The 11,958-nt window shown below is 37.1% G+C and overlaps 2 protein-coding genes across 9 annotated transcripts; both read left to right on the forward strand.

Moving 5' to 3' along the window:
• Nucleotides 1-281: 281 nt before the first annotated feature.
• LOC105197746 (mitochondrial tRNA-specific 2-thiouridylase 1) lies at nucleotides 282-2,699 on the forward strand. 3 transcript variants are annotated; one of them, XM_039455194.1, is made up of 8 exons: nucleotides 282-418; nucleotides 520-809; nucleotides 924-1,089; nucleotides 1,170-1,354; nucleotides 1,429-1,655; nucleotides 1,750-1,917; nucleotides 1,997-2,220; nucleotides 2,581-2,699. In XM_039455194.1, exons 2-7 carry the CDS (start codon nucleotides 734-736, stop codon nucleotides 2,033-2,035), a joined length of 861 nt encoding a protein of 286 aa, XP_039311128.1. In that variant the 5' UTR covers nucleotides 282-418; nucleotides 520-733; the 3' UTR covers nucleotides 2,036-2,220; nucleotides 2,581-2,699. The 3 variants fall into 3 exon arrangements, with proteins under 3 accessions (XP_039311128.1, XP_039311129.1, XP_039311130.1); XM_039455195.1 differs by lacking the exon at nucleotides 282-418 and having other exon boundaries at nucleotides 1,750-1,992; nucleotides 2,127-2,220; nucleotides 2,581-2,697; XM_039455196.1 differs by lacking the exons at nucleotides 282-418; nucleotides 2,581-2,699 and having other exon boundaries at nucleotides 1,750-2,135.
• Nucleotides 2,581-11,906, forward strand: LOC105197798 (neprilysin-4). Of its 6 annotated transcripts, none has more exons than XM_039455187.1 (19): nucleotides 2,581-2,726; nucleotides 3,411-3,675; nucleotides 4,340-4,390; nucleotides 5,048-5,159; nucleotides 5,235-5,440; nucleotides 5,932-6,089; nucleotides 6,374-6,565; nucleotides 7,132-7,258; nucleotides 7,440-7,637; nucleotides 7,933-8,199; nucleotides 8,340-8,542; nucleotides 8,667-8,846; nucleotides 8,911-9,122; nucleotides 9,351-9,573; nucleotides 9,696-9,896; nucleotides 10,002-10,164; nucleotides 10,324-10,533; nucleotides 10,672-10,778; nucleotides 10,851-11,906. In XM_039455187.1, the coding sequence occupies exons 2-19, from the start codon at nucleotides 3,570-3,572 to the stop codon at nucleotides 11,124-11,126; spliced, it is 3,192 nt and encodes a 1,063-aa protein (XP_039311121.1). In that variant the 5' UTR covers nucleotides 2,581-2,726; nucleotides 3,411-3,569; the 3' UTR covers nucleotides 11,127-11,906. The 6 variants fall into 6 exon arrangements, with proteins under 6 accessions (XP_039311121.1, XP_039311122.1, XP_039311123.1 ...); XM_039455188.1 differs by having other exon boundaries at nucleotides 9,720-9,896; XM_039455189.1 differs by lacking the exon at nucleotides 6,374-6,565.
• Nucleotides 11,907-11,958: the final 52 nt, after the last annotated feature.

Consider the following 11,958-nt stretch of genomic DNA (forward strand, 5'->3'; position numbering starts at 1 on the left):
TATCGCGGTCTCGACACGAAACTTGGAGGCTGTACTTTCGTTAGATACGAGATGAGATTGTTTGTCTCTTTTCCTTCTCTCCCTCTCTTTACTCATTCATTTTCTCTCTCTCTCTCTCTCTCTCTCTCCCCCTCTCTCTCTCCCTCTCTCTCCCTCTCTCTCTCTCTCTCTCGTTTTTCTTGCGAATCCGGAATCTTGTTGCCACGTGATCATGTGCACGCGGGTCTGGTTCCGATCGCCGCCGGCGTCCAGTGACTCCGGTGAGTCCGGTGTCGTCCAGTCCGACACAGTCCGACATGGTCGGTTTTGAATTTGCTTTGATAAATATACGTTCCATACACGTTTTCATCTTTTCTTGTGATAAGCAAGTAACCATTCGAATTTGTTTAAATCATCGTCGTTCATTGTAATATATAGAGTAATTATAACAAAGTTTCAAAATTTACGTGATATCATTTTGTCCATATTAATTAATATGTAAGAGTGAGAGAGATATGAAATGTTTCATAATTATAATAGGTCAAAAGCAGACACGTCGAGAGATGTTGAGCGCTTTATTTGCATCATAGATTGCGCATAATCACTGTGTAACTATCTTTGATACGGCGCTACGCCACGGTAATTTGACATACGCATTTACGTCATCTGTTCGTCACCTGTAGGATCTTGTTGATGGTAGAGAAAAAGTTTACAGAAAATACTCTAACGTACTCCAATCGATTTTTCGTTGGAGATGATGAGAAATGTTGTTGTGGGGATATCTGGGGGTGTCGATAGCGCTGTGGCAGCTTTCTTACTTAAAATCAAAGGTAAGAATAAAAAAAAAATTTCAATTTTATCTTTTTCATTGATGTACACACATATATGTTCATATGTGTGTGTGTGTGTGTGTGTATGTGTATAATTATTTATCCATTTTTAAGGATTCAATGTCACTGGAGTATTCATGAAAAATTGGGACATTAGAGACGAAACAGGAAAATGTATGGTTGAGAAAGATTACGACGATGCTCGATGGATTTGTGACAAACTAAAAATCCCTTTGATACAGGTCAATTTTGTCAAGGAATATTGGAATGAGGTCTTTAGGTACTTTTATACTTTTGGATGCGTTTGCACAACTTGAGATAATGCCATTTTTATTTATTTGTCTTTCTTTTTTTTTTCAGTGATATAGTGGAAAAATATCAAAATGGATATACTCCAAATCCAGATATTTTGTGCAACAAGAACATCAAGTTTGATAAATTTTTTCATCTTGCACGTAATAGATTTCAAGCAGATGCAATTGCTACAGGTCATTACGCTAAGACTAGCTTTGGAGCTTACCTAGAGAATTATGAAGCAAACAAAAGCAAGTATCTATTAAGTAAAATTAATTTAGAAATAAAATTATTTTTTAACGATAGTGCGACTATTATTTTATAGATGTGCGTTTGCTACAGGCACAAGATAGCAATAAAGATCAAACGTTCTTCTTGAGTCAAGTACCGCAAGAAACGTTGAGACATTGCATGTTTCCTCTTGGAACACACTTGAAAAATCATGTGAAGATGATGGCCACAGAAGCAGGATTGTGCCAAATAGCACGAAAGAAGGAAAGCATGGGTATTTGCTTTGTGGGGAAACGTGAGTTTCAGCATTTTATTTCCGAGGTAAGAGATACGTTTCTTCGATTTAATGCCTATTGCTTTTAATCTGTAAAGATAAAATTGAATGACAATAACAATAATATTATAATGGTTGCAGTACATAGCGGATAAACCTGGTGATTATATAGATCTGGATAGTGGACTACTGATAGGTAAACACGATGGCATTCATAAACGGACAATAGGACAAAGATGTAACATTTCTGGCTGTCTTAAGCCTTATTACGTGTTTAGCAAGGATCAAGAGTCAAATACTGTTATAGTGGTACACGATGGAAAACGAAAATTTTATTGAAAATAAATTGAGATTTGCTGAGATGATAATCTTTTTATAACGTAGGTAGGTGGTACAACTCATCCAGCATTATACAGTGATTTTCTGATAACGCGAGAGATTCACTGGATCAATGAGGAACCGCGCGAATTGAGGCGAAACAATGGTGTGCTAAATTGTAACTTTCGTTTTCAACATAGAAATCCGCTGATTGCATGCAAAGTGTACAAGATGTCCAATGGTCGCTTGTTTATCCGTCTTGATGCACCTTTACGAGCGATTACAAAGGGCCAGGTAATTTATAGGGAATGAAAATGCGCTCTTAAGCACTTAAGATGAAAAATAACTTTATTATAGTGTTTTAAAAACTCTCTTGACACCGTCAGTTATTAGATTCTGAAATAAAAAAATGTGGCGTTCTATATAGGTATATATATATATAAAGAGATATGATCTTGACCTGATCTTGGTGACGCCACGTAAAGTCAAACTGATAGGATCAGTAGATAGATTTTTTTAAACTCTATAACTTTTGTCTGAAACATTTCTTTCGGAAATGCTTAGTTTTCAAAATATTAAAAAATTTTCACATTTTTGGGAGATTTTGTACCTATATGTATTATATGTATATACACAAGCACATATGTATTTTAGTATGCTGTTTTATATTCTGGAGAGGAATGTCTGGGCAGTTCAGCAATATCATATACAGGACCATCTTATTTTGCACTTAATCGGCAAAACTGTATAGACGACGCTTGCCATAATGCGACAACATCTCTTTGAGTTTAAATGTATCAGTATGTATGAATAGAAATATTTTCTAGCTTTAATTATTAAAATTAATGTTTCAATAAAACCATTAAAAAATTTACAATTATTTTTGTACATTGATTTAATTATTAATTTTCTCCACATCACAATGTTTTACAAATTAAAAGACATATTTAATGTGCGTAGCTTTCCCCAATTTGAATATATATATATATATAATAATAATAATAATAATAATAATAATAATAATAATAATAATAATAATAATTATTATTATTATTATTATTATTATTATTATTCACAGGCGCGTGCGACACGCACAACTTACGTAAGCGTGCTGCGCAGCCAGTACAGCTGTACGGATAATTTGAAGCTTCAAACTTTCAATGTAATCGAGATGCGCTCAAATATTCATTTAGACGCTAATTCAAGTCGTACCGTTTTTCGATTGTTTTAAATCATATTTATTGCAGCATCGCACAATTCTTCATATTTTATTGATTTTGCTCATATTTGTTTTATTATATATATGTGTATAAACAATCGTTAAAATTCTTTTAAGTTTAAGCGAATTATTTTCACATAGTTTTAAGAAAAATGTCAATTAGAAATGAAAGATTGGAAAAGAAATACAATATAATTCGTAACATCGAGTGTAATTAAAACATAAAGAATCTCTTATTACATCTCATTGGCACAAATCATTTCAGATTCGATTTCGAGATGATAGAAATTATTATGAATGTGCGCGGTGTTGTTTAACAACATTAATTGGGTGAATGCCATACATCATCAAGATATTGAGAACACAAGACACGTGTCTGTAGTTCTGTCGCGCAGTGTGTCCGACGGACAGGACTTTAATAACGATGAAGGCCATCCCACGGAAGATGAGCATAAACGATTACAATAGATTTCGTTGGAACATCTTACCTAGCTACGATGATTACCCCATTGTACAAGAGAATAATGAAAGTGAGTACAGGCGACAATTCCAATTCCAATCTAAATTGTAAGGAACAATTTTCAATAGAACTTTTTAATAGAACGCAAATATCGTACATTCCGAATTTATAGCATCGTCATCGTGTTTCGTACGTATATTTCTGTATTATTCCGTATTTGTACATATTGTACGGAATGTATAAAAATTGGTTGGAAAATGTCGCAAGTTATACAAGTACGGAGAATATGATTGGTACGATGGACAACGAGATGGACTCAATAACGATAGAGTCACGCATAGAATATGAAATACGGCGTATCGTGTTATTGAACGATAACTGCAAGTTATTAGGGTCGATTGACGAGTAACTGGACGTAAGGAGCGCGTAAAATATCTCTCGACGTGTGCGTGTCGTGTACAAAGCCGTGTGTCTCTCCGACTTGGTTGTTACTCTCGCTCGATTGGCGTTGCGACCTTACGTATGTAAATTATTACCGCGCAAATGCCGCTTGACAGATTCGCTCTCGTAGTACGTAACACACTCGCGCGCACTCGACGAGTTGACACTCGTGCTTCGATCGGGGACGGGCAGGTAATAATCTGTCCATTCGCGACTTTGGACTTTTGTGCATTTAACGTCTCTTGGATTAAGTTTCGCGCGTTTGCCTACGTTAAGAGTATATTGTACTTTAGGATTGTCATCAGGATTACTACTCAGGATAAGCAATTTTAACATTCGCGAGAGTAAGTTGAACAATCAAATACAAACTATGTCGCAAAGAGATTTAGCAGACCGATCTCTTTGCGTTTTCTCCAGAGAGAATTTTCTCTGAAGGTTGAATTTGCACGATATCGACCACGATATGATAAATGGCCAGTATTGAGTGTACGTATCGCTAATGAGCTACTAATTGCATGAAAATGTGTGAGAGACTACTAGTAAATTGCCTATGTATACTAAACATATATGCATTATGTAACAAGCAATCCGAGTTTGCTATAAAATTATAAGAATAGAGAAAAGATGTGTGCGGCGATAGTTTCTTGCTTCTTTTTCATTTTTTTTTCAACACATCATAGTTTACTTTCTCTCGCTGAAATTAATCCTAATCGCATTGATTGCAATTGAGCTTCAACAGCTTTTTCGATTTCTTTTCAACAAATTTCAAGTTTTTCTATTTCTCCTCGTGAAACTGAATTTGTTTTAAATTAAATATAATAATATTAAAAGAAATAACGAATATATACGAGTGTATACACAGCAGATTAGAATTTCTATCGTATTTGCGTGAAATATGTTACACGAGTCTTCTTCTCTCTTTCCGTCTCTTTCTCTTCAGCACGTGATATTATATTAAATTAATCTTTTCCAATGTAGGGGGCATGTATAATTGTTTTCAGAGAAAATGCAAAGTGGCAGTAACTTGAACCGGTTCAGCGACGATGACTTGTTCAGTGATGGACCGTGTCCGTCGTGCAGATTGGCTATCAACAAGGAAACCGGTAGACTCAAGTGTGTGACAAGTTGTTTATTTTTTACACGTATCTTGCATTTTTAACAAGTGAGTGAATCTTTTGCAAAACTCAGATGGTGTACCGGCGGAAATGAAGCGCGGCGTTTTCGAGTCAAACTGATGCTCCTTATACCCGCTGCGTTGCTGCCAATTACTATAGTATTTATCGCTTTGTCGCGATTTCAAGGCACAACCACTAAAGCCTCGGACTCACGCGCTGTTTCCATTTACAAGATGCAGGAACAGAACAAAGAAAAGATCGAGGATGAGATCTTTTGGCGTAAGTTTCACACGTGACACCATTAATGCAGACACCATTGGTGCACATTGTGGCTGAAAAAAATAAATAACGTTATCAATTGAGAATTTCTAATAAATTACGATAGGCAAATACGGCTCTCTATTATACACGATAGACGTAACAATTTCTAATTAACGCTTTCGTTTCAATGATAAGATTAAACTCATTTCGATATACTTGTACAGAATAAATGGCATTCCATTTCCATTTATCTTTTCATATAACGCATCGCAATCATAGATGCGTTACAAAGTCAAAAGACTCAATTATAGTTTCTCGTTGTTGTTTCGCGATAAATGACAGACGTGAACAAACTCATCGGTAAAAATATACATTTTAACACAAGCTAAAATATAGATATTGATTTTCTTCATGTCTCACAAAGACAAAAAAGTTGTGTCAAATTATACCGTAAGTATTTTTCAAGAATTGATTAACGGCTTTCAAGAACTGATTAATTACGTTATTAGCTACCAGTCGCAACGACGTAGAACGTACAGCAGAAGAGACCGACGAAGAAGAGGACCGACTTTTGCTTCCCGATATGAAAACGAGTTACGTGCCTATAGACATGCATCCTCCATTTCGATCGCAATCGCCCCACCGCCGCAAAAGAGACATCGACGGGGTACTTAATCTACAAACAAATTCAAGGCGATCCCACAAATTTGGTTCTCTGATTAAAGAATAACCCTTTTTCCTCCTCTCTCTCTCTCTCTCTCTCCCCTCCCCCCTGCTTATTCCTACTATTTTCTTTTTCTTTTTCTTTTTTATTTTCGCGTCTTCTTTCGTTCTTTCATATCGCTCTCTTCTCTTTCCGTTCTACTCCCATGTCCTCGAGTCTGCAATCGTTATCCCACGCACGCCACAAGTGGCAAGAAAATATCCCGAAGACAACACGATCCTTTTCAGGAGAATCACACGAGGGATGGTTTCGAATTGGACGATCAAGCAACGTTCTCGTCTCAACGTGCACACGCTCGTTTAACTAACGGCAAGTTGGTAGATTCCCTTTCGAGGGAAGAATCAAATAGGCAAAATGGTACGGCGGAAAGATCCTTGTCGGCTTTAGATAGCACGAGGCCGTACGTCGATAGAATCGAGGTATCTTAACATCCTTATGTGTATGCGTATTTTTCTCATCATTTCGCAATATTCTTGTCATTACCGCGGTGTGATTATCGGTAGTTGCCAGAGACAAATGGTTCAAAGCGTTCAATCGTATTTTAATAATTGTTAAGTTGTAGTATAGTTCGCGTTTCCAACATTTTTTGCTTTATATATTCCGGAATAAGAATCCGAATGAGAAATAAAATAGAGAAAAGAATTTCTCGGTAACATATTGTCAAATTTCAAGCAATTTTTAACACACACACACACACACACACACACACACACACATCTGAAGATTCATTCATCAAATCAATGTTCCTGTTTGATGGAAAGGAAGGAGGAAGGCAACAGTATCTAACGTACGCATACAGTAGAGATAAATCGAATGAAATGTCCTCTTCCTTTTTGTGCCATTTTATAATTTAGAGAAGCTGCAATGGCCGTGATGATCAAAGTGTACGTGTACGCGTACGTGTACGTGCGCGTGCGTGTATAAATGAATTAATTTGATCGAGGAATTTGAAGGAGTCCCTCGATCGTCATGACATTTTGTATAGGTGAAGAATGGCGACACGATCGTAAATAAGAACGCGCGGGACATGGAGGAAAATGATTTCTCAGGCTTAGGCGATTACTATCAGGAGGAAGAGATTGTCGATACTTATGAGAGTAATGGGACCAAGTGTAACTATCATTCATATATAATATTCCGAGCCCCCCGATTTTTAATCAATAATTTGATTCGATATTCTGATTCTTATCGTCCGATAACGAATTGTCAATCGTAATAAATTTTTTAACAATATTTTACATTCAGAAAGAGGAAGAAGTAATGTCGTTTAATAACAGATACTCGCGGATGTAGGTGTCGAGAAACGATCAAAGGAGGAACGGGAGGAAGGGGAGGAAAGGAAGGAAGACTCGTTCTCTATTTTCATCAATGAAACGTGGTTGTCAGTGGCCGATAGAGACGTTACGGCAATCGTCAGGGACGATGAAATGCCTGATCTTCGTACATTCTGGAAAGGCAAAGGAAGCGCTAGGAGTATCAGAGAGGCCCGAGGTATATACATTATATATATATACATAACGCATACATTACACACACACACACACACACACACACACACACACACATCTAAGAGCGATCTCTTTGAGCTGCGCGATAGATTCTTTTATCTTTCGTCAAATTTCTCTCGTTGACGATTTATAAATTTAAATAGAACAAATAAGGAAGGTATACCCCAATATACCAATATACCAAAATATACTTTGGAAAATATCAAAGTAAAAATATTAAATTGTTTAGCGAGAAAATATTATAAATTTAAAAGAGAATTTAATTATTTAACGTATAGCTCGAATAATGCTGAAATACATGGATAAGAGCGTGGATCCGTGTCAAGATTTCTATCAATATGCTTGCGGTAATTGGGCGAAACGCAATCCTATTCCGAAAGACAAAGCCGGCTACGATACTTTCGAGATGCTGAGGGAATCGCTGGATTCTGTACTGAGAGAATTGTTAGAGGATCCGATACCGCGCCGTGACGCTGCGGGTGAGATAGACGGAGACGATGCTACGATAAAGGCGAAACATCTGTTTCAGAGCTGTATGAATTACGGTAAGTATAGACGCGCGCGCGCGCGCGCCTCTAGAGAATCTACTCAATGGTAGATTCTCTAGATAGTAGCTATTATAGGCTAAAATTAATCGTTTAATTCGCGCGAGCCGCTTTTTAACGCGTGGCATGGATGTGTCTAGAGATCTTGGAGCAACGTATGGAACAACCGCTCATCCAGCTTCTGGATCAACTTGGTGGTTGGCCGATTCTAAGGCCAGACTGGAATCCCAACAAATTCGACTGGCTTCTCTTGACCGCGCAACTTCGATTGTACAATAATGACGTATTAATCTCGGAATGGGTGGGTCCAGATATTAAAAACAGCAACAAGTATGTGATACAGGTAACACATGGTAACACATCGTCGTATATCTGCTTGCCTCGCGCCTCGCGCCTTTCCTTCATTCGCCATTAACAAAAAAACAAAACAAAAAATTATGTATGTTCAAATCTGATCTCGTTCGTAGTTTGATCAAACGTCGCTCGGGCTACCCACGAGAGATTATTTCCTTCAACCGTCTAACGCGATTTACCTAGAGGCCTACAAGGATTACTTGACGAGAATCGCAATCTTACTCGGTGCATCCTCAAACGATGCGACCGCTGATGCCGAAGAGCTGATTGAATTTGAAAGGCAGCTCGCGTCGGTACGTATTTTTTCTCAACTTATCACGATACGATTATTCATCTCTCGCGAATCTCGTCTCGTAGATTACATCGTCACCGGACGAAAGGCGAAATTTTTCCGAGCTCTATCAACGAATGAGTATAGGTGAACTGAGAGCACTAGTGCCGCAAATCGATTGGCGCCGTTATTTGTCGATCGTCTTGGCTCGACCGATACATTTTTCCGAGCCAGTTGTCGTCTTCGCATTGCAATACATCCGAGATTTGGTCGTTTTACTTTCAAAGACACCACCTAGGTGCATTATACGTTTTATATGTTGCAATTTTACTCTTTTCTTTCTATATTTTGCATTTTTAATGCAGATGTATACAATATACTATATATATATATATATATATATTTATACGATATATATATATATATATATATATATATATATATATCGTATAAATAGAGAGATATATATATATATTATACTGCACATAAAGCAATTCATTATACGAGTGATCCGTTACTTTCGCAGAACAGTGGCGAATTATCTTTTATGGAGATTCGTGCGGCACAGAGTCAACAACTTGGACGATCGTTTTCAGGAGGTAAAACAAAAGTTTTACTACATTCTGTTCGGTAGAGAGCAAGCGCCGTCAAGATGGAAAAACTGCGTAACTCAAGTTAATTCTAACATGGACATGGCCGTCGGTTCGATGTTTGTCAAAAAGTATTTCGATGAAAACAGTAAGAACGACGTGAGTAAACGTATATGATTCTGCTCGAGAGAATGATTTATTTTATGTTTTATTAATTTGAAAAAGAAAAATAGAATTAGGAATGTTTTTTTTTTTCTTTAAATTCATCACTACTTTGCCAGAGGATGAATTTTGTTTTTCGACAGACATTATCGATGACTCGAGAGATACAGCGATCCTTTAGAGAACTGCTAGATAAAACCAGTTGGATCGACGACGAAACGAAGCGCTTGGCGTCTGAAAAAGTAAACGCCATGTCGCTGAGAATTGGCTATCCAGATTTTATTCTACAGTCACGTCTATTAAACGAGCGTTACAAAGATGTAACGTACCTTTATATTAAAATATTCGTTAAGACGGATCCACTCTACGTAACGGAATATCAGAACAATGGAGAGAGATGCCCATTTTATTGCTTATTATTTTAGGTTGTGATTCGACCAGACAAGTATTTCGAGAACACTTTGAACATCTTGCAACATTTAACCAAAATCGAACAAGCTCGCCTTGGCAATGCCGTCAATAAAACTTTGTGGAACACCGCTCCAGCGGTCGTTAATGCTTACTACAGTCGCAACAAAAATCAGATAAGTCAGTTCGAATGTCAGAATTTCATTGTAAGAGAAACAGCGACTCATATCCGTTTATCTCGTCTCTCTTCATCTTTTTTTTCTTCTTCTTTCTTCCACTATTTTGCGGTTTAAACGCTTTGTTACCACTCTAAACCCCCCTTCATTTTATCTTTTCCAGTGTTTCCAGCGGGTATATTACAGCCCCCTTTTTATCATAGATTTTTCCCACGAAGTTTAAATTATGGCGGGATTGGTGTCGTGATCGGACACGAGATTACTCATGGATTTGACGATAAAGGCAGATTGTTCGACAAAGATGGGAATCTTCATAGGTGGTGGAAAGACGAAGCGATCAATGGTTTTCATCGGCGAGCGCAATGTCTCATTGGTATGAAAAGATAAAATTTTCTCTTTGATCAATCGGTAGACGCGACAGACGCGCGATCCACTAATCCCAGCAGGTTTACGAGCTTTCGCTCCTTATATCAATCGCTCTTATAATCCTCGGCTCTTCTATTCCTCGCAGATCAATACGCACGTTACACCGTCACGGAAGTTGGAATGCAGATTGACGGCGTTAATACGCAAGGGGAAAATATTGCTGATAATGGCGGTATTAAGCAGGCATTTCGAGTAAATTCACTTTCACTGATGATTAATGAGCTTACAATTTTTCTTTTTCTTCATACGTTTTCTTATTTGCAGGCGTACGAAAGATGGCTACATTCGAACGACAGGAAAGACGAGACTTTACCCGGAATAAGTGCGACGGGCAAACAATTATTCTTCCTGAATTTTGCTCAAGTGTGGTGCGGTTCGATGCGTCCCGAAGCGACGAGAAATAAACTGAAAACAGCTCTACATTCGCCCGGTAGATTTCGAGTGATCGGCACACTTTCCAATTCGAAAGACTTTGCTCAAGTGTTTAATTGTCCTCCTGGTTCCCCCATGAATCCCGTGAGCAAATGCTCGGTGTGGTAAAATACGAACGTGCACGTGTATACAATATATACAGTTTGTATGCATATCGTGTGATTTATCCCGACTACAGTAACTTATTTGTTATTGAACGTAGTTTGATCTGAAGCTGAAGAATACTTTTTAAGTTAAGACAGATTCTCAGCATTACCTAGAAACATAAAATAACAAGAAAAAATACATGGATTTTTTTGTGTTTACTGGATAGGCTTTGCGTATCACTTGGTTATAGAGACATCTAGCATCGAGAAGGGGAGAGGGATGGAACAAAATGTGAACTTGCGGACCTGTGCATAATTTTTTATAGAACGTCTAGAGGTTCTTAAAAGAAACGTCAGTAAATATTGGATCATAAAAAAATGTAGATTATTTTTATCTATAATCTTGATACTTTAAGCTAATTTTAATACAAATTTATCAAATTTTGAAACTGTGCTTTATCTAAAGTTAATAAATGAGAGCTTACTACACACGTGTGTGTGTGTCAAACTCGCGGTTAGAAGATTAAAATCAAGATCGATTAATGTTCGAACATTTGAAACAATCTTTGAAATTCTCTGCTTCAATTATAGATGAGTATACAATGATTCCTTGTGCAAGATTCGCATATCACTTTACCAGGGATATTGTTGCTTTTCCGATATTTTTATTTCTTTTTATAACAACAATTTGATAATGACATTACAATTTTTAATGATAACATTAATGTTGAGGAACAGTCAGCGTTATCATTACAGTTATGAAAATTGTAACGTCACTACCAAAACGTTATTATAAAAAAAATTTAAGTAATGGAAAGTAATAACGACCTCTTCCATTCCTGCATTTTACACAA

This window comes from Solenopsis invicta, chromosome 11 (assembly GCF_016802725.1).
Source record: "Solenopsis invicta isolate M01_SB chromosome 11, UNIL_Sinv_3.0, whole genome shotgun sequence".
Lineage (NCBI taxonomy): Eukaryota > Metazoa > Arthropoda > Insecta > Hymenoptera > Formicidae > Solenopsis > Solenopsis invicta.